Source organism: Macrotis lagotis, chromosome 1 (genome assembly GCF_037893015.1).
Source record: "Macrotis lagotis isolate mMagLag1 chromosome 1, bilby.v1.9.chrom.fasta, whole genome shotgun sequence".
Taxonomy (NCBI): domain Eukaryota; kingdom Metazoa; phylum Chordata; class Mammalia; order Peramelemorphia; family Peramelidae; genus Macrotis; species Macrotis lagotis.
In genome coordinates, this window is record NC_133658.1 from 493191405 (window position 1) to 493214696 (window position 23292).

The 23292-nt window shown below is 37.8% G+C and overlaps 2 protein-coding genes across 2 annotated transcripts in view; one reads left to right on the plus strand and one right to left on the minus strand.

Moving 5' to 3' along the window:
• TMPRSS2 (transmembrane serine protease 2) overlaps positions 1–23292 on the plus strand; it is a 204249-nt gene that overhangs the window by 149069 nt on the left and 31888 nt on the right. The gene's annotated exons all lie outside the window — the stretch shown is intronic.
• FAM3B (FAM3 metabolism regulating signaling molecule B) overlaps positions 10322–23292 on the minus strand; it is a 61733-nt gene continuing 48762 nt past the window's right edge. Inside the window, exon 8 of the mRNA XM_074213847.1 lies at positions 10322–13357. Within this exon, the coding sequence (XP_074069948.1) occupies positions 13268–13357 (90 nt within the window). The 3' untranslated portion in view covers positions 10322–13267. The remainder of the gene's footprint in view (positions 13358–23292) is intronic.

Below are 23292 nucleotides of genomic sequence, written 5' to 3' on the forward strand. Positions count from 1 at the left end.
TCTAGTCAATAATGTTTTAGAGCATTTTTTTCATGTGACTATAGATAGCTCTGGTTGAAAATTGCCTTTTTTATTCTTTGATCATTTATCAATTGAAGAATGACGTAAGAAAGAACTTGACATAGTTCTTACATAATTGAGAAATGGTCTTTATAAGATATACTTGCTATAAAATATTTTCACCACTTATCTGGAGAAAACAGGTTTCAAGTGTTTTGTAGAAAAGCAGATTGGATCCCATGGAGAAAGATACTATAGGGAAAGTCAACCTAGGAATGTTGGGAGATGTTCAAGAATGAAATTTTGAAGATTCAAGAGGAAAAATTTCTGATAAGGAAGAAAAGAATGGGATTTGTTTTGCAACATATGTAAAACATGTAGGGAAGGTCTCTAACAACTCAGATTAAAAAAAGAAATATTCAGGAGATAGAAACAAGATAAGGTAATGGAAAATGAATAAAAGGGCATTTAACACACATGCCATAAATTAGTGTGGGGAATGAAAAAAAATTGAGTTTAGGCTAGTGAGAAAAACTAAGGTCTACAAAAATGATTAATAACAGGATTGATACCCAAGATAGAAAGTAATTATGATTTAAGTGTGCTGTTTTTTTTTCCTATTTTGGCTAGAGTTAAGACAGGTAGAAAGAAAAAGCATATATTTTCTTTCTTTATAAAACTATTAAGAATAACTTTAGGAACAAATGAAAAAGAAGGCTCAGGTAACAGTCAAGGGAGGTTGGTTGTACTTCTTAATCCCAACCACTGTACCTCTATCTATTATGTGTAAAATGGGACACAGAAATTAATGACAGACTATAATCAAAGGATAAGACAAGGGAAGAAAAAGAAGGAAGTCAATAAACTCTCAAGAAAAGAAAGAAAACCTGTATTTGAGACTTTGGAAATTGATAATTTTAAATGTCATGTGGTAAATTTGTGAGGAATTGATAATACTTTGAATGATAGAATAAGAATAAAAAGATAATAGTCTTGCTTGGTGAATGACAGTTGCCTTCTATCAAGGAAAAACTTTCTCTCTAAGATTTCCATCCACCAATACCACTTCTGGTCTTGCAGGGCAAGCAAAACTAGTTTAAATATCTTTTCTTCATGGGAGTCTTTCAAATACTTATACACAGATATCATGTCCTCTCTTCTCTAGGATAATCATAGAGCTCATGTAAATACTTCCTAGAAAGTGACCCACATTTACAATTGAAAGCAAAAAGTACAGAGGGGGTATCACAGAATCTCAGAGTTGACAAGGACTCCGAGAGAATATCCAGTATAAATTTCTAGAACAACATTCAAAACAATTCAAAACAAGACCTGATATCTTGGTCCAGATTGTGAAATGTGTAAAGTCATTTAAAATTGGGAAAAAATAACCTTCTATTTAGGGTGTGGGGGTGAGAGACATTATAGTGTAGAGGGGAAACACGCTGGACATCGAGATATAAAATGAGTCTTTGTTTTTTATACTCATAATAATTACCAGTTTGGTGACCATCTTTTAAGTCAAAAACTTGGATTTCATATTACTGAACTAAAAAGTCTTCACATAGATGGTGACAAAAAGGGATCCGGTCTTAGGAACTCCCTGATAAAACTCATAAGCTAAGGATTCTAACTAAACTTTCGAGAAACAGAACCCACAAAGGGACCCAGTGAGGCAGTTCTCCTACTCAAGGTAACCTGGAAAAGAGCAGAAAGGCTCTGCTCCCCAGGGTCGGAGGGGTGGCCCGCCAGAGCAAAAGAACTGCAGCCTCCTGGAGGCAGCCCCAGGGCACTGGGAGCTGTGGCTCACAGCATCAGGGGAGTCTCCTGAGCTGCACCCTGGGGAACACCCGGCACAAAGTGGGGGAACAGTGGGAGACCTCTGCCAGAGTGAGTACATGGAGCTCAGCCCTCAGGGCATACAGCCAGCAGCTTGGTCTTTCAGCAACCCAGAACCCGGAAACAGAAGCAGGCAGAGCCGGTAAGCAGGAGCATCCAGGGAATGAGCCCATTGAGCTGAGGGAGGGGAGTGAAGAGAGACTGCTGAGCTCTGTCCTCTGCCTCTGGAACAGGACTCTGGGGTTCTGACTACATTCAGATCCTGATCACAGTCTAGGCCCCCCCATAGAACAACAGGGCCCCCCCACCTCGGCCCATGGCAGAGTGGGGCACTTATGGTCATTCACAGTCCAGGAAGGAGGACAGAGCCTCACACACTGAGACCCTTGTGGGAGTGTCCCAAAAGCTCAGGAAGCACCCCAAAACCAGGACCAGGCTGGGAAAATGAGCAAGCAGAGAAATAAGAGGAAGACTATTGAGAAATATTTTGCAAATGGGCCCAAGAAGGATCAAAATACTCAGTCTGAAGATGAGGAAGCACAAGCTCCTGCATCTAAAGACTCCAAGAAAAACAGAGATTGGGCTCAGGCTATGACAGAGCTCAAAAAAGACTTTGAAAATCAAATGAGGGAGTTGGAAGAAAAACTGGGAAAAGAAAGGAGAAAGATGCAGGAAAAACATGAAAATGAAGTCAGCAGCTTAGTCAAGGAAATCTAAAAAAATGCCGAAGAAAATAGCATGCTAAAAACCAGCTTAGGTCAAACTGATAAAACAGTTCAAAAAGTTATTGAGGAGAAGAATGCTTTAAAAAGCAAAATTGGCTAGATGGAAAAAGAGATAAGAAAACTCTTGGAGGAGAACAAATCCTTCAGACAAAGAATAGAATTCAGGGAGATTGATGAATTTACCAGAAGTCAGGAATCAATACTTCAAAACCAAAAAAATGAAAAATTAGAAGAAAATGTGAAATATCTCATTGAAAAAACAACTGATATGGAAAACAGATTTAGGAAAGATAATTTAAAAATTATTGGAATACCTGAAAGTCATGATCAGGAAAAGAGCCTTGACATCATTTTCAAAGAATTACTACAGGAAAATTGCCCTGATATTCTAGAAGCAGAGGTCAAAATAGAAATGGAGAGAATCCACCGATCCCCCCGAGAAAGAGATCCCAAAAAACCAACCCCTAGGAATATTATAGCCAAATTCCAGAACTCCCAAGTCAAAGAGAAAATATTACAAGCAGCCAGAAGGATACAGTTCAAATATCATGGAGCTGCAGTCAGGATCACACAGGACTTAGCAGCAACTACATTGGAAGCTCATAGGGCTTGGAATACAATATACCAGAAGGCAAAAGAGCTCAGAATGCAGCCAAGAATGAACTACCCAGCAAGGCTGAATGTCCTCTTCCAGGGAAAAAGATGGACTTTCAATGAACCAGGGGAATTTCAAATGTTCCTTTTGGAATGGCCAGAGCTGAACAGAAGGTTTGATCTTCAGATACAGGACTCAGGTGAAGCATGGAGATTGGAGGAGGGGGGAAATATGAGGGACTTAATGAGGATGAACTACATGTATAGAAAAATGATACTGATAATATTCATATGAACCTTCTTAGTTAATAGAGCAGGTAGAGGGAGCTTTTATAGTTGAAGCACAGGAGAAAGCTGAATTTGAAGACAAAATATGGTGTAAAAATGGAGTCAATAGAAAAAAAGGGAAATGGAATGGGAGAAAGAAAAAGGAGAGGGGGAATAGTCCAAGCTATTTCACATAATAAGATTTTTTTTATTACAATGAGCTATTGCAATGATATGGAAGGGGGGAGGCAAGGGAGAATGAGGGAACCTTTGCTCTCATCAGAGATGGCTAGGAGAGGAAAACAGCAAATATACTCAATGGGGTATAGACATCTGGAGTAAGAAGGAGGGGGGAGCAGGGGGAAGGGGTGGGGATGTGAATAAAGGAGGAGAGGATGGACCATGGTGGGAGAGTGGTCAGATATAACACATTTTCTTTTTTACTTCTTGCAAGGGGCTGGGATTGGAAGGCCTGCCCAGGACCATAGGGCCAGTTGGATTTTGGGCCTAAGGGGTGGTATGGGGGCTCAGGGCTTCTTGGCCCCAGGACCAGGGATCTGTCTGCTGCGCCACTCAGCGACCCTACAGCAGAGTCAGAGTGAAAGGAGAGAGAAAATATAGTACATGGTAGTGGAGAAATAAGAAAGGAGGGAGTTGCGATCAGCAATGGCAACCGTGGAAAAATATGGAAATAATTTTTGTGATGGACTTACCATAAAGAATGAGATCCACCCATGACAGAGTTGTTGGTATTGGAACAAAGACTGAAGCACATTTTTTGTTATTATTATTTGGGGGAGGGTGCAGGGCAAGTGGGGCTGGGTGGCCTGCCTGGGGCCACATAGCAGGTTGATCTTTGGGTGTCTGGGGACGCATTCGGACCCAGGTGCTCCTGGCTCAAGGGCCAATGCTCTGTCTGCCGCCCAGCCACCCCTACTATTATTACTATTTTATTTTATTTTGGGTCTTTTTCTTTCTTCTTTTTGGTTTTTGTAGGGCAGTGGGGATCGGGTGGCTTGCATGTTACATGGCTGGGTGATTGTTGGGTTTACGAAGCTGGATATGGACTCAGGTGCTCGTGGCTCCAGGGCTGGTGCTTCGTCCATTGCGCCACCTGGCCATACCGACATTATTACTATTATTTTTTTTATTTTAATTTTTTTCCTCTCCCCTTTACTTTTTTCGCCCAAGCAAGTCTATCCATATTCACGGGGGAGGGGCATTTTGTTTACTTGTAAACAAGAATATTTTATTAATGTAAAAAAACATTTGTACAAAATGAGAATAAAAAATAAATTAAAAAAAATAAAAAGTCTTCACATGCTTAGGCAGTCCCTAACTTACTTATGGCTTTAATGTCCATCAAGTTACTTTCAACGTGGTTTAGCCAGTTTGCTGAGATGGTTTATTAGGGTGCATCCACTATTCTTGCTACAACTTCTTAGTGCCACAGGTAAGAGTTGAATGGCAAGGTGGACACAAAAGGTAGGTTAGCAGCCCTGGAAAAGGCTTAGCAAGTCCTCACACCAGAGAGTCTAGTCCTCCTTTACATGTCATATACCTCATGAATATCTATAACATAATTTGTAGCATTTCAATGAAATAATGAAAATAGAGCAAAGCCTCCAGCATTTTAAGAAAGGAACAAGACTAGATGATTTGGAGACAAAGATAGAAGATATGTTAATATAGTCTTACAGAGAAAGAAGTGAAATGTGAAGTTAGACAAAACATACATAAGAATGTCCATACTCAACTCCATTGTAACTAACAAGACTATATCCTGGATAACTTTTTATAAGGTGAGAATAAATCTTTGAGTTATAGAATCAAAGAAGTAAAATTGGTGGGAACTCTTCCTTTATTTCACTATTAAGATAGTCTCTTGGGGTGGCTAGGTGATGCAGTGGATAAAGCACTGGACCTGGAGTCAGGAGTACCTGGGTTCAAATCTGGTCTCAGACACTTAATAGTTACCTAGCTGTGTGTGGTCTTGGGAAAGCCACTTAACCCCATTTCTAGCAACAAACAAACAAACAAACAAAAACCTAAATGAAAAAAGAAAAAAAAACCAGTCTCTTAATCAAAAACATAAATTTGGTTATCAAATTGCAAAGGGATATTCACTGTAAACCATTGAATAAAATCAGATGATGAAAAATATTGGAATTGTTGAAAGAATTAGATACAAATATGGGCCTATGTATATCCGAGAAGGAGATTCTACTAAAAGAACTCCAACATTTGAGAGTTAAGGTGTTAGTACATTATGATGATCCAAATCCTTGTGCCTGTAATCAGACAAGGTGGTTAGAGAGGGGCTAATAAGTCCTTCCCTTGCCCTTCACCTAATAAGTCATTGGAAAGAATGGATCTGTAACAAACAATCCAGTTGGAAACTGAGAGAGGACAAATTAGATTTACAAAGGAGAGATAGCATCAGGGAATGGGGTGGACAGAAGTATAGTTTCAGGACTCTACAAATGGCACAACTCTCAGGGCCTAGCAGAAAACTACATACACTTCAAGGGAGAAAAATGACTTCTGTATAAGTGAGAACTGTGAATTATCCCTTTGCAACATGTCCTTTCAGAGTTTGGGTCCACTTTCTCCTAGACTCTTGCTGTACTTGTGGGAGAGAGAGTTTCAGACTTTTGGGAGGAATGCTTTCGTACCAATTATTCTTACTATGCAATATATGTAAATACCCTTTTTTGAAAGTTAACTCTGTTTGGTTAACTGATAAACAATGAGAGTATACCAAAGGAGACACTTGAGTGAAAGTATTCAAAACTACTGAAGTAAAATTTAAGCTACCTTCTGGATTCCCAGCCATCAGAGGAAATGAGAATTGGAAATTATCATCAGTGACAAATGTGGTATTCCAGAAACTTTGCCAAATTTGAATTCCCTCACATATCTATCTTTGAGTATTTGTAGAGATCATCTCATTCTCCCTTTTTTCTTCCTACTATTTCTCACCTTTAGAAATAATATTTTATGATGAAAGTAGTACCAAACAGAAACAGCGTCTTAAGGGAAAGTTACTGTAGTCTAACTTATGAGGCCTGGTGCTATACCCTACCACTTCCTAGGAGATGCTCAGCCGCTCCTAAGGCCAACTTGCATTCCTTGTTTCCATGTTCTTTTTCCCTATCACTTTGGATGTTAGACTCTACAGGAATGGGATGTAGACTTGGGAAGTACATGACTCTCAAGGTCTAGCAGACAGCTACATGCACTCAGAGAAAATGTTCTCATCTCATTACTTAACAGAGACTGCTATTTTTAAATTATCAGTGATTTCTTAATTACCAAATCTGATATCATTTTTTTTGCCCTATCTCAGTCTATCTAGTACATTTGACACTGTCAGTCATTTTAAGCATTTCTTTTGTAAAAAGAAAATAGCTATCATATATTTGATATATCAATATGTTCATTGAATTTGATATATCAATATGTACATTTTTAGAAGAGATTCTATTGATCTCTTTTGAGGAGACTCTAGAAAAGAGTCTAACCTAAACTTTAAGTGATTTTCCTTAAGGCTCTGGAGTGGTGGATGTAAAGAGCTGGAAATAATAATAAAGAACTAGATCTCTCTTCCAGCCAAGATGGCAGAAAGAAGACAGGCACAGTTCTAAAGTCTCCTGATCTTTCCCCATCTATCCTATGAAACAAACCTCTTAACAGAAATCTGACCCACAAAACCCAGAAAGAAAAGCCAGGAGAAAGAACATCTACCTCAGGATTTGTCTTCTGCAGCTTTGGGTGAGTTCAGGGGTGAGTCTGGTGCAAAGGGCAGATCAGCCCCGATCAACCAGATTAGTGGTTGAATTGGAGCCGGGGAGTCTGAGGGCCCAAGAGATGGAACTGTTGGATCAGTGGTGGGGCTTGACCGTGGGGCTTGAGTCAACTAGGGAGCAGAGGCACTGGTGTTGGTGCTGACCCTCTGGAGCTTGTCGACAGGGCTGGGGGGAGAGTTCCGGTGCTGGAGAGCTGCGGGACACCATCCCTGGACTCCTTGGGTGTGAGGAACTCTGAGCCCACACCTCCATTGCAGCTGAGGCCTCTTCCCAGAACAAACACAATCACAGACTACTTCTGCCTCAGGCACAGGTATGTGAGCAGAAGAACCAGCCTAATTGACAATGGGGAGAGGAATGACCTTACCCTAGGGTAAAGCCCACCATTGATTGAAGGCAAAAGGATTCAATAGCTTCAATCCCTCCCTTCAAGCTAAGGGAGAAGGCCTCGATCAAGGTCATAGACACTCCAGAGAAAGCAACCAGTACCTCCTACTGGCCAGCCAGAGAAATTTCACTCAGTGAGTAAAGCCTCTAGTGATCCCAATGCCAAACCCTTGTGAACCAGCACTCAAGGTCTTAGCAAAATGAAGAAAGGTCAGCTGAAAGGTGGATCCATAGAAAAATTCTTGGAAGGAAAAGACCCTAGCTCAGAGAGACCTAGAACCTCTGAGGAAACTATGATCTGGTCTCCAGCACAGAAAGACTCCCTTGAAGAAATAAGGAAGGAGTTTAAAAATCAATTGGAAAATTTGGCAAAAGAAACCCAAGAGAAGATTAATACCACGCAACAAGAAAACAAATTCTTAGAAAATACAATTGGACAAATACAAAATGAGACTAAATCTCTCAGATCCTCAATTGGGCAAATGCAAAAAAGAAAATAATTCCCTCAAAACCTCAATTGGTCAAATGGAAAGCTCTTTCAAAAGTAGAATTGACCAGTTGGAAAAGGAATAGCAAAAGGTTAATGAAGAAAACTCCTCCCTAAAAAAAAAGAATGGAGTCTGCAGAAACTAATGACTTTATGAGACAGCAAGAGCCTGTCAAACAAAATCAAAAAATAGAAAAAAATAGAATAAAATGTAAAATACCTCATCTGCAAAACCACTGACCTCAAGAATAGGTCAAGAAGGGGCAACCTGAAATTTATTGGACTTCCTGAAAACATTGAAGAGGAAAAAAAGCCTGGAACTAATATTACAGGACCTAGTGATGGAAAATTGCCCTGATATCTTGGAACCATAGGGCAAAGTAGTTATTGAAAGAATACATCAATCCCCTCCAGAAAAAAATCCTAAAATGAAAACACCAAGGAATGTTGTGGCCAAATTCCAGAACTATCAGATAAAAGAGAAAATCCTGCAAGCAGCTAGAAAGAAACAATTTAAATATCAAGGAGCCACAGTAAGGATTACACCGACCTGACTGCATCAACATTAAGGGATTGAAAGGCCTGGAATGAGATATTCTGAAGAGCAAGGGAGCTTGGAATGTAGCCAAAAATCCACTATCTTGCAAAGCTGAGCCTTCTCTTCCAGGGAAAAAGATGGACATTTAATGAAATGAAAGAATTCCAAAAATTCCTGATGAAAATACCAGAGCTAAATAGAAAATTTGGACATCAAACAGGAGGTTCAAGAGACACATGAAAAGGTAAAAAAAAAAGGGGGGGAGGGGCAGTAAAAGAAAAAAAAAACTATCCAAGAATTTGAAATTGGCTATATCACAGCATGGGGAAAAAGATTCTCATAAATCTTGAGAATTGTAACTCTAACAGAGAGAATATACCTAGCCAGAAATGATGGACATTCATGACCTATCCATGAGACTGCTATCCAATGGGATGTAACTGGCTTTAACCCCGCTTGGGAGAAAGACTCTAATAACTCTCAAGAATTTTAACTCTATTAGATAGTATGTACTTAGCTAGAAGTGACGGATACTCAAAATTTTCTATGACTCAGATAGAATGATTTTAAAAAACACTACCTCCTTAAAAAGGGGGGACAGGAAGGAGACAGGAGTAGGGAGGGGAATGAATGGGGTAAATCTCATTACATTAAGAGGTACAAAATACCTATGGTAATAGAGGGGAAGAAGGGAGGAGATGAGAAACACCTAAATCTTCTTCTCATTAGACTTGGCTTAAAGTCAACTTACACATACGTAGTTAACTTAAAAAAAAATCTAACCTTTCAAGTATTAAAAGGGGAAAAGGGGAGGGGGGATGGAGAAAGGGAGAGGGGGAGGGGGGAAGGGAACTACCAAAAGGAAGGGAAGGGAAAAGGGGAAAAGGGAAAGGGGAAAGAAAGGGGAGGGAATGATATAGGAGGGCAAACACACTGAAGGGGGTGATATTCAGAAACAAAATACTGGGGAATACGGATTGGGGGAAGAGGGAAAAATACAAACAGAGGGAAGATAGCATGGAGGGCAATAAAGTATTAGTAATCATAATTTTGAACATGAATGGGATGAACTCTCCCTTAAAACGTAAGCAAACAGCAGAGTGGATTAAAAACCAGAACCCTATAATATGATTTCTCTCTCATCACACTCAATTTGTATGAATGTACAAAATGGAAACAAAATAAAGACTGACAGATTGCTTTCTGTGGGGGGGGGGGAGGTAGGTAAGATTGTGAGAAAAAATATAAAACTCAAATAAAATCTTTAAAAAAAAGAACTAGATCTCTCCTTTCATCATGCTGCTCTGGGATAAAATCCTATCCTTGTGAGTATGAAACTTGGAATATAAGCCTGTAATAGCTAAGGTTTATATGGTTCTTTGCAAATATCTCTTTTTATCTTTATAACACTGGAAGATACTATTATTACAGATTTTACAGATGAAGAAACAGAAGCAGAGAGAAGGGAAACAATATCTCTAGAGCAACATAGTAAATATCTGGACCTGGGTCTTTCTAATTCTAGATCCAGGGCTCATTTGCTGGCAGTTAATCAATAATCATTTATTAATCTCTTACTTTATGACAAGTGCTTGGAAATGTAGGAACAAGCAAAAAGAAAGATAGTCCCTGTCTTCAAGGAACTTATATTCCAATGGAGGGAAGATAATACATAGAGAGGAGATGAAATAGGCCAGCATAGGGAGATAGAGGAAAGTACCTGGTTCAGGTACTTTGACAGAAATTTCTTTGGAGATGAGTCAGCAGTATATCCTTAAACTGGAGGATTTTGGGGGAACCAGTGAATCTGAAAGAAAATTTTCATTGTCAGAATAGTCCAAGGTGGAATGAGCTTCCACGGTGAAAAGAGGACACGGTAGACTAAGTTTTGTAGCAATGTCAGTAGTATAGTCTAAAGAGAGAGATGAAGATTACATTGTCTAATTGCCTGTAGTATACATGTATATTGTTTCCTCTTTGCACTGAGTTGACAATCTAGTTAGAGATAAAAGTGATATATTCACGTATAAAAGATACTCACAAAAACAGAAATCACACTTAAAATGTGAAATTGTAAGTCACACATAGAGAGTTGAAGGGACCCTTCTTCCCTCCTCCCACTTTGAAAGCCTCCTATTGATTCTGGGGGAAATTGTAGCTGGCTAAAGGTTTAGGCAGAACATGAAAGAATTTGTGTAAAAGACTGACTCTGACCCAGAAGAAATTTTAAGGAATAAAAAAGGTTTATTTAAGTGTTTCAGTGCTTAGCAGAAGTTAAGGGGGAAAAAATTAAAGGCAGATAGAAACCCCAGATCCAAGAGGGATTAGCAGCAGCAGCAGCAGCAGTAGCTGCATCAGTGACTTAAGTGGCCATGAAAGGATGAGCAATAATGATCATACTCCCCAAGAGCAGGTTAGTTTCACCGAAACACAAGCATTAGGACATAGTAGTAAAGAGGAGTGAGGTGCATGAGAGGTTATTTTGGGGAATCATACTCTCCCAGAGTGGGCTGGCCTCCCCAAAGGAGGACAGACAGCTCAACTAAGGAGTAAAGGAACTTCTAAAAGGGCAGGAAGATGAGGTAATTTAGGTATATGTTGAGGGGGGTAGTAACTCAGAGAGTAAAGATGAGATAATTAGGCATATGCAGATGAGGGGTATTGGGTCAAACACTCAATCTTTGTAGACTAAGGCAAGGATTCATTGTTATGTTCATAGGGGCTTGTCTTGTACTAGGAGGGGGCTAGGCATTTATCAGAAATCCTTGCCAAGAAACTTCTCCATAGCTTTGACAATGGGATGAGGTGTGTATGTGAAGGGGATGAGTATTAATGTAAGGTACATGTTTAGTTCAGAGGGAACAGATTAATTATAGAAATATTTAACATTTCTTCTACTTTACTAGCACCATTATGACATTTTATTGGCCATTAAACCAGAACATGGATATATTAAAGAGGCAACCTTTACCCTTCAAGTCTCTTCTACTTGCTGGCCATGATACATAAAGATGATTCTCTAAGTTTTAAAGATTTGGTGGGAGAATATCCTCTTCCCAACTGGGCCACCAGCCCATGCCTAGAGAAGCTTATAGTTGGTTGCTTCTTTGTTCTGTTTTCTTTCCTTTGGTACAAGCCTTTGGAAGATCTCAAAAGGAAGCTGATGTCTTGGCACCCTGAGCAGCAAGATTTTGGCTACTGGATCAGCTTGCATTTATGTGGAGTAGGCTGTACTCAATAGGGGGAAAATGTTAATTAACTAATAAACTCACCTAGCAAAGAAGTTGTTTGCAAAAGACCCAAGCAACAAGCATTGACCAAAATTAGCCTCTGAACTGATCATAATCATTAGATCATTATTCTTTAGGATGACTTTTTTTTGTGTGTGGGAATAAGACTTTGTTTCATAATCAGATTCATATTTGTGCTCTGGGTATCTTTATGCTGCATCCTTGCAATCTGATCTTCCCATCCTCAGGTAGAATTGTTCTTCAGGAATTTGAGGTAAAAATAAAATTAGAGTTCTGGGAAACCAGTACTTTATTTTTCTATTGCAGAAACAGGCAACTAAAGAGCAATAAATGAACCCAGGGCAAACCTTGAGGATAAGTAAAGTAAATAAATTTGCTAACATTTATATAGCACCTACTTATGTGGTATGCACTTTGCAATTAGCATCTCTTTAGGTCCTCACAAACAACCCTGGGAGGCAACTGCTATTATTTTCCTCATTTTATAGAGGAGGGAACTCAGGCAAACAGAAGTTAAATGACTTGTCTAGGGTCACTAAGCTAATAAGCATTTAAGGTCAGATCTGAACTGAGGTCTTCCTGACCCCAGGTCCTATACTTTATCTACTGCAGCCATGTTTCCTACTCTCCCACTCCCAAATGCTCCTATCTGCTTAAGTTTCTAGCCTTTTTGGCCTTAACCTAGTAGTTCTTGTCTGGCTTAGCAACTGGGATAGACTGACATTATAGGATCATAGCCCTAGAATGAGAAGACCCCCCTCATATTTTATCTAATTCGACATGTTCTTTTGATAAATGAGAAAACTGAGACCTAGGGAAGTTATTCGATTTGTCTGCTATCAGTTAGATAGTAAACATCAGAGCTAGGTCCTCTGACTCCACTTTCCCATAGTGGTTCCTTAAACAGTCAAATTAATTGCACAGATATAAGTACAGGGATGCAGAAGTAGGAGGTATGAAAATACCTTACAGAACTGTGTATTTGTCATTCTACAGCATATGTTCAGAAAGTAATATTTTAACATACTTGCAATATCACTGAGAAATTCTTAACCTAGCATACATCACCAGAAGTCTAAAATAACAAATAAAAACATGATAATAATAATTACAAGAAAAATAATAATACTATCCCCTACTTACCTCAGAAATATTAAGACTTTTTGATCTATTTTTAGAATGGTGTTTCATTCAATTCAACAAATATTTACCAATGTCAGCTATGATAACTGAGTATACAAAGGTAAATGTGAAATAGTTTTTACCCTCAAGAAGCTTGCATTCTAATGGGTTTTTTTGGAAAGTAAAGTATTTGAAGTGATCATTTTCTTAAATATGTAACTATACAAGTTTATTAAGAAGATGCAATTTTAGCTTAAATGGCGGGGTATACATCCTTCTATCTGTATTTCAGCTGACCAATCTGAGTATCCATTTTTGATGTCATCAAAATGGTTGATCTGTTTAAAGAGAAAATGTACACTTTAATTTATTTATTCCAAACAGCAGAATGATGTACACATAACAACAACAACATTGTGATATTATCAACTCTGATGGATGCAGCTGCTCTCAGCAGTTCAGAGAACTAGGACAACCCTATTAGACTGGCTATAGAGAATGCTATCCCCATCCAGAGAATGAAAAAACAAACAAAACAAAACAAAAATCCTTCAAAATTTGAGGAATCTACATTCACCTTTTTTTTTTTAAATCTCTTTCTCTTTTTTTAAAGGTTTTTTTGCAAGGCAAATGGGGTTAAGTGGCTTGCCCAAGGCCACACAGCTAGGTAATTAGCAAGTGTCTGAGACCAGATTTGAACCCAGGTACTCCTGACTCTAGGGCCAGTGCTTTATCCACCACGCCACCTAGCCGCCCCTAAAAAAAAAAGAAGTCTCTTAAATATTTCTTTTGCTTAATCTTAATCCTTTATATAAAAATGGCTAACCTGTAAATATGCTTAACACAAATGTGTAAGTAAAACATTAACCTGACTGTTCACTGCTGAGGGGGTGGGGTGGGAATGGAAGGTGGAAGGAAATTTTATAACTTAGAAATATGCATAGGCATTTGGATGAATGTTAAAAAAAAACCTTTCATAACGTATTTGGAAAAGTAAAACATCGATAAAATTTTTATTTATTCCACAAATATTTATTGAGTGCCTTTTCATTGAAGAGCAATATGTATTATTTCTTAGAAGGGGATCTGCTGTGGCCTAAATATTGGCATTATCAATTAATTTATTGCTGGAAATAATCAGGTTATGGATGAATTCAATTAAAGGAACATTTCTTAATTACATATTGTATGTAAGAAGCTGCTCTGCCTGGTGAAGGATACAAAGAATAATACACTAAGTTGGAGAACTAAATTCTAATCTGGCTTCACATTTTTGGCCTTTGGCATCCTCATCCATAAAATAAATAAGTTGCATTAGATGACTTTTTTTTTGGGTTTTTGCAAGGCAAATGGGGTTAAGTGGCTTGCCCAAGGCCACACAGCTAGGTAATTATTAAGTGTCTGAGACAGGATTTGAACCCAGGTACTCCTGACTCCAAGGCTGGTGCTTTATCCACTACACCACCTAGCCGGCCCTATTAGATGACTTTTAATGTCCTTTCTAGACTATAACATTCTATGGTACTACTTTAATGGAACAGGCATAGAGGTATGAAAATCTGTAATGTCAAGAGAGGGCAGGACAAAATTGCAAAGCGTTGAGCATCAAATTTGACTAATGAATGTAGTAACATGAAATAAGGTACATGGGAAACAAGGAATATCAGACTATTTGAAAAATGTGGAATTCCTGTATATCAGAGAAAATTATTTTAGCAACAGTATGAAATATAACTTGAAGTAACAAGACACAGGAGGATCAGTCTGGAGCTTGGGTTAAAACTAATGACTTAACACTAGGAAAAGAAAGGAGGGAAAAGAGATTGAGAGATCTTTTGGAGGTAGAATTAATAAGACCTGGCAACTTAGTGGTTGTGAGAATAGACACAGGAAAGAGAGGGATGAAACAAAGATGACTTTGAAATTATAAGGCTGTTGCAAATGGAAAATTCTCTCTAGTCTATAGATACCTGATTAAGGTTCAAAATTTTTCTTTATAAGTAATCCTTTTTACTTCCCGTAGGGAATCAACTATCTTAGATCTCTTCTTTCTTTGCTCCATGAACTTTTATACATAATAAATACTGACTGAAAGAGGAAAAAAAAAAGAAATTATAAGGCTTGGTAACTGAGAAAATGATAATGTCCTAAATGGAGATATTGAAATTAAGATGAGGAGCAAGTTATGGAGAAGACAAGTTCTTTTATGGACAATGCTAATTCTGAGCTATTGGTGGAATGGTTAAAGGAAAAAATGGCTAGAAGACGTGTTAATCAATTGCCCTATAATTTGATGAGCTTTAAACCCAAGTGAATCAGTGATCACAGGATGACAACCTAGAGGGGGAAGACTCATATTACTTTGTGGGGGATCTTTAACATAAATGAATAGGTACTTCTTTTTAATGGAAAATCTGATACTGGGCTCCTCCTCAGCCCCATCCTAAATTGAGGACTGCTCCCTTGATGGATGTGAGAAATGTAGGGTGTTGATCTTCACAGGATGTGGAGGGAAGCCTTAGGGAATCCATTGCAAAGGGGGAATGGCCCAGCCATTCTCAAGACTGGAAGAGTTTTCCTCTTCCCATTCCAGGGATATCAAACCCCAAAACCATGTTCTCAACTGGTCAAGAGTGACCTAGAGATCTTGACCTAATGCTACTGAGTTTGTGCAATTAGGTAATTGAATATTAACCCCCACACCCCCTGTGATGATTGGGGTTCTTTAGCATATCATACATCATATGATGTGGGGGGGATCAAATTAGGGGCATGCCATGGAATGGGTGGACCTCTTAGATTGTAACTCAAACTCTGAGAGCCCATGAACATCCAAGAGGGAGGGGAAAGAGTTTCTGAAGACCATAAATTACCTGACTTTGAAGACTAATTCGTGCTTCACCCCTAGGCGAAGTACTGTACTTTGTAAGGTGTATCTTGCAAGGTTCATGAATAAAATGTACAATTTTCTCTCACTCTAGCAGGTTTTTTTTTTCATTCATTTATAACAGTGGACAAAGCCAGAAAATAGCTTTGCAGAATCTCTTTCTGGTAGTAGAAGAATATCCCAAGACTCCATTTTGGGGTCCAGTTTTGTAGTTGGGTCCCTACACACTTGTGTAATAAGAGAACTTAGAGAAATATTAGTAAACATGTAAACCTAATTCTGTTTGAGATGTTTGTCCCTTATTAGGACAACTCTGGAGGGTTAACATGTTTAATTTAATTTAATTTACCATAATTATTATTTTTAAGGCCAAATTCACATTTAAGTTCCTTTGCCATGACTTCTTTGAACAAAGGCATCCCTTTTGGCTCTATTAGAACGTATGGTCTTCAAACTCAAGTCCTGGCTTGCTTTTCATCCCCAATGCTTAGTACAATAAATTCTTTTTCATTTATTCTTTAGAGGTGAGTAGAAGAGCCCAGAACAGAACCTTTGGTCTATTCATAGTTGTAGGCATAATGTGCTTAATGATCCAACAAAGGATCTTAAGGGGAAGTAATCAGAAAGGGGGGAGGAGAACCAGGAAGGATGAGATTCAAGAAAACACATTTCAATGGGCAATGAAACGATCACTGGCAATTTGGGAGAGGGCAGTTTCAGTTGAGTGAGGAGCTATGAACCCAGATTACAAAGAATTGAAGAAAGAATAAGAAGAGGAAAAAAGTGGTGGCTACAAGTTTAGACTGCTTATTCTAGGAATTTGGCTGAGAAAGGAAGGCAAATTATGGTGAAAATGATAAGATCTAGTTAGACTCCTTTTTAAAAAAAAAAAGATAGGGAGATTTGAGCATGTTTATTGGCCAAAGGAAAGGAGTCAGTAGATAGAGACTAAAGATCTAAAAAAGGAAATAATAGTAGGGTCAGTATGGAAAAGATAGGGAGTATGGGATCAAAGGGAATATGGAGAAAGGTTGGTCTAGAGTACTGGTGTCAAAACTGAAATGGAAACAGAGGTATCCTTGTGGGTCACATATTGACTCCATTTTAAGATGTAATATTTCCTTTTATTTTGTATATTTTAAAGAGTTTTAACTTGTTTTGTTAAATATTCCCCAATCATACTTTAATCTGATTGAGATCACATTTGGCAATATCACAGGTCACATAATTGAGATCTCTAATTTAGTGTATGGGGGTTATATTATTATTAGAAATTAGAATAAAGGAAGAGATGTTTCATGATTAACAAATAACCTCCTGCATATGGCCCTGATGTCCATGTTATGTTTATTTTATCTTTCAATGTCACCTGATGAAAATGTTGTTTTTATAATAAATAGAATTTGTGAGGCTGATTCTCACCAAAAAAAAAAAAAAAAGGAAGAGATGGTGTGGATCACAAGATGAAAAGAAAGGGAGAAGAGGGAGTTCTTAGGGTTTTCTCTCTATATATTCTCTCATTAACAACCTCATCAGTATTCATGGATTCATTTATCATTTTTTTTTAATTTTGTTTTTTGCAACTAAGTGTTAAGTGATTTGCCCAAGGTCACACAGCTAGGCAATAATTAAGTGTCTGAGGTTGGATTTGAACTCAGTTTCTCCTGACTCCACCGTTGATGCTCTATTCACTGTGCTACCTAGTTGCCTCCAATTTATCATCTTTATGCAGGTAAGTCCCAGATGTATATAGTTAATCTCAGTTTTTAGAGGCAATTAGGTGGCACAGTGGCTAGAGCACTAAACTCAGGAAGACCTGAGTTCAAATTTACCCCAGACACTTACTAGGTATATGGTCCTGGACAAGTGATTGCCTCAAGTTTCTCAATTGTTCAATGGGGAGAATAAAAGCATTAATCTTCCAGGGTCTTTGTGAGTATCAAATGAAATATTTGTAAAGTATTTAACATATTACTTAACACAAAGTTCTTGTTTTAGTCTTTTTTTAGTTGTGTCTGACTTTCTGATACTATTTATCTTTTTGTTTTGTTTTGTTTTATATTTTGGCAATGACATTGGAGTAGTCACTTCCTTCTCCAGCAATTTTTTACTGATGAGAAAACTGAGATAAACAGGTTCAGACAGCTAGTAAGTATCTGAGGTCAGATTTTCATATAGTAGGCAATTGATAAGTGCTTACTATCCTCCTGAGCTCCAATCCTACATTATTAATTTCTATAGGACATTTTAAGTTATATTCAGTAGGCTTTTAAATCCAACATATCCCAAATAGAACTCATTATCTTTTACCCCACACCCTCTCCTCTTCAGAACTTTATTATTACTTTTCAGGGTACTACCATTCTGACTATCACTCAGGTTTGCAACCTCAAAGCCATCTTTTGACTCATTTACTGCTTATAACCTATCAGTTGCCAAATCTTGTCATTTCTACCTGCATACACTTCTTGTATTCACTTTTATATATTTTATCTACTTAAGCTGTGACTACCCTAGTTCAGACAGTAATTATCTCACACCTGGACTATTGTCATAGTTTTTTATTCGTAAACATATTCAATTCAGTTACAAAAATGATTTTCCTAAAGCTCAAGTCTATGTCACCCCATACTCAATAAACTCCATTTGCTGCCTGTTGCCACAAGTCTCAGAACAAACCCCTTTGTTTGCATTTAAAATTTCTCACATGGGTGGCTAGATGGCACGGTGGATACATCACTGGCCCTGGAGTCAGGAGTACTTGAGTTCAAATCCAGCCTGAGACACAGTAATTACCTATCTGTGTGGCCTTGGACAAGCCACTTAACCCCATTTGCCTTGCAAAAAAAACCCCTTAAACTAAATTTCTCACAAACAACTAGGTGGTACAATGAATATCTTGTTGGTCTCAAAGTCAGGAAAACCAGAATTCAAATTCTGTTTCAGATACCTAGTCAAATCATTTAGACTCTTTCAGTCTCAGTTCTTTAATTTGTAAAGTTGCAATAATAATATCTATTTCACAGGCTTGTTTTAAAGGTTGAATGAGATAACAGTTTGCAGAATGCTTTACAAACTTTAAAGCACTATACAAATATAAGTTATTATTATTACCATATTTTCCCATGTATAAGATGCTCCCATGGATATGACACACCTTAACTTTGGGGCCCAAAATTTGAAAAAAATAGTATTCCACAAAGTTATTGAACTCAAGTTTTAGTCATCATAAAATTTATACATCTCATCACTTTCAAAACTCCCATCCATTAGCTCATCCTCATCTGTGTTTGATGATGAATCACTCTCTTAGGAGAGGCTCTGACTGTTCTCCTGCCTGTGCTCTGGTCTGTGGTTGACCACAAGCACTCCCTAGGCAATCTGGTGTATGGATGCATGCTTAGTCCATTCTGCTTCATGAACCTGAAGCACCAATTGTGTCCTCCTTTGAAATCAGTAACTATTTTTTTCATCAGCAATTCTTCTTGCCTCCTGCTGAACCATCTTTGTGGACACAGGGATCCAATGTCCCTTTGCTCTTCAATCTATCTCTTCAACTCCCTCTCTAAATCAGACCATTTTGCTGATTTGCCTCTCATGGCTTTCTTCTGCCCTGGCGTTTTCAGTAGGGTTTCTTCTTCCCTTAGCCAGTCTTGGATTGTTTTCTTACTTGCAGGAAGACCAGACTGATATTCAGCAGTATGATTTTCATTCATTTTTGCAAATTGGATCACTTTGAACTTGAATTCAGCACTGTTCAAAAATCTTTTTGGAGACTTTTTTGGTCAGAATATGGCTAAACATAACAATATACCAATAACGAATGTGAAGCAATGAGCATAAGATGAGTGTAGAAAAAGTGGGAAATGCAAGTAAAAAGATCTGCAACTACTATATAAGATGCTCTCAGTTTTTGGACCCCAAATTTTTAAAAAAATGGTGTGTCTTATACATGGGGGGAAATAAGGTATTATGGCTATTATTAATAATAATTATTATTATTCTACATTTCCAATCTTTCTACAGGTTGAGATTTTCTATATAGGGTTATTTGGAAATGTATTCAACTGAATTGAAATCACCTGACTGGTTTTGTTTCAATTTTCAAATCTACCACTTATAAAAATTATGCATCTCTATGAAAGAGTTTTGTGAATTGTTCTTCTTAAAAAACAATCTCCCCAATGCAAACATTTCTTCATCAAAGGGGTAAATAAGTAGGAATTTGTTTATATCTTTTAACCAACTTAGTCTTTTCTTTTTTTTTAGGTTTTTGCAAGGTAATAGGGTTAAGTGGCTTGCCCAAGGCCACACAGCTAGGTAATTATTAAGTGTCTGAGTCCGGATTTGAACTCAGGTACTCCTGACTTCAGGGCTGGTGCTCTATCCACTGCGCCACCTAACTGCTCCCCCTAACTTAGTCTTAATAGACTTCAAACAGCATATCTAGAAATATATAGATACATAGAAATATATATTTGCTTTAAGGTTAGTAAATTTATTAAGTTCTATCAATTGTTTTTTGTGTTGAATTTTTAATCCATTTTTGAGAAAGGCGAATATTAGAAGAAAATAACATTTCACAAAATCTATTCTATGGTTTTTTGAAGGTCTGATAACTTCACTAATTTATTTCAATAGCTTCACAGTGTTGTTAACAAATGTATCAATTCCACTGTGATTAATGAGATTTTGCTGTCTGAGCTAATGCTTTTTGGGATCATGAATTCACTTTTTGATCTTCATATACAAGATTGTTGTGTCCTTGAGCTAGTATTTCACCTCTTCAGGAAAAGCAAACTGAATGGGAGTAATGTCTGTGACCTAAGACCAGTGGATATTGTCCCTGGGAAAAACAATGAGAACAGCCTTGGGAAGGCTGAGGCAAGACTTTCTTAGCTCAGTTTCCCATACAAGAAATCTTCCCATATGTGACTTTGGGGTGGCTAGGTGGCACAGTTAAGTTGCAGGCCTTGCAAAAACTTAAAAAAAAAAAAAAGAAAGAAATCTTCCTACCTGGTTACTTCTGAGCCTGGTAGTAGTATCCTCTCATTTGATGCTACCTTCATCTTGAATCAACTAGAACTAAGACTGCTGTAGTTATTCTAGACTTTACCTTGGGCACTGCTATAGTGATTTCAACCTGCTTTTTTCCTCTCCTAGGAAAATCTTTATAACTGAGACAATTCTTTCTTTGTATAATTGTTCTTACAATACTTGAGCTATTTTAATCTGAGATTCCAAACCTGGAACCACCAAGTAAATGAGTTATTTGGTCTTATCATCTGCTTTTTTAATAGTTCTATATTCATGTATAATATAAGGTCTGTAAAATTTTCAAAGCATTATGGGAATAATGAGAAAATGATGTAAGAATTTGTGGGACCAGGATACACACACACACACACACACACACACACACACACACACACACACACACACACACAAGAAATAAATGTAGATATGTGTATGTCTCTCTCTCTCTCTATCTATATATGTATATATATGTAAATCAGTTCATAATTAAATCTGAAATATTTCTAGTTTTGTTTTAAATAAAAGGATTAATCTATGGAATATCCTAGGCTATCTCAAAGGGAATTCTAATTTTTTACTATAGTTTATTATTTAATGTGGTATTAACATGTGTATAATAAATATGCTCTGAAATGCAAGGAAACAAAGATTTAAAGAGGATATGAGAGCACTGGTCTATGTGGGTATAATATCTAATTCATTTGAACATGGTTAATGACTGAACATGCTTTACTCTAGACAGTTCATTTGATACTATCTGATATTTAGTTACTCTATTCAAACATCCCATCACAGTATCTGTTGGGTAAATTCATTTATGTGCATGAGAGGTCCTCCTGACTCCAGGGTGTGCTCTATCCACTGTGCCACCTAGTTGTTCTTGGCCTTTGTTATTGAAGACCACCAAAATGACATCACTGTGTTAGAGACCATTTGCTGTGTTTTCTACTGTGACTGATCAAACCAAATGAACTTGGAATGCTCTACCACAGATTGCGCGCAAATAGTCCATGTGAACACTTGGGGGTAGGTTCTTTAAACTTGTGCATCTCATGTTTCCTTTGAACTACTTCAATTCTGCCTTGCTTATAGAGCACAGCACCCTCCCTCTCTGATGATGGCATGCCATGTTGGGCAGTTCTGTGCCAGTGTCTCCCATGCTGTACAACTAATTTAAAAGTCTTAAGAGAGATCTTGAGAGTGTCCCTTTATTGTTTTTGTGAATTGCCTATAAAACAGACGTTTTTGCAAGAATATATTTGGCATTTGTAAAATGCTCGTCATAATTGTTTGAATGTTTGGCAGTTTGGTTTGAGAAAGGACCTTGGTGTCTAGTATCTTATCTTGTTAGTTGATCTTCAAAATCATCCTACGTGATTCAGTTTCCTGGCATGGAACTGGTAGACTGTCCGGGTTTCACAGGTTTACAGCAATAAGGTCAGCACAATGGCTCTGTAGACTTTCATTTTGACTTGTAGCCCTTTCAAGTTAAAGAATTTACCATCAGATGTAATATCTCAGGATGGGGGGGGCTTTCTCTCTGGAGTTTTTGTTGTTATGCAAAACATCTTAAATAACAACTTCTATGCTGTTCCTCTCTTAAGACTTTCTCCCAGTTGAAATATATTTAGCCCTGGCCCCCTCTATCCCTCTTGGGCACTTGCTTTATGGTGCTTGGGTGATTTATGGTGGTTTTGAATTGAAATTCCTTTGCCTCAGTTAAAAGACCCTGGTTTTTTTGCTGTTTTGACAGTCTTCTTTTTTCAGGTTGACATTTTCTAAATTCAGCTTAAATATCACCCTCTTATTGTTGCTTAGTTGTTTTTGTAACCTCAAGGACTATAGCAGTCAGGTCCTTCTATCTTCCACTATTTCTGAAAGTCTGTCCAAACTCATGTTCATCGTTTCCATGACACTATCCATCCATCATATTCTCTGCTGTCCCTTTCTCCTTTAAGAAGGTCTTTTCTGGGGCAGCTAGGTGGTGCAGTGGATAGAGCACTGGCCCTGGAGTCAGGAGTAACTGACTTCAAATCTGGCCTCAGACAATAATTACCCAGCTGTGTGGCCTTGGGCAAACCACTTAACCCCATTGCCTTGCAAAAACCCCAAAAAACAAAACCAAAAAAAACCCCAAAGAGGGTCTTTTATAAAGAGTCCTATTTTCCCATTATATGATCAAAATATTTTAACTTCACTATTTGTCCTTCTAATGCACAGTCTTGCATTAGTTTCTTTAAAAATTGACTGATTTAATCCCCTTTCTACCTTCTACATAATGTTTTTCTTTATCTCCAAGCTGTCAGAGCTTTCATTTCCTAGAATGCCTTTGTATAATGTTCTTTCTTA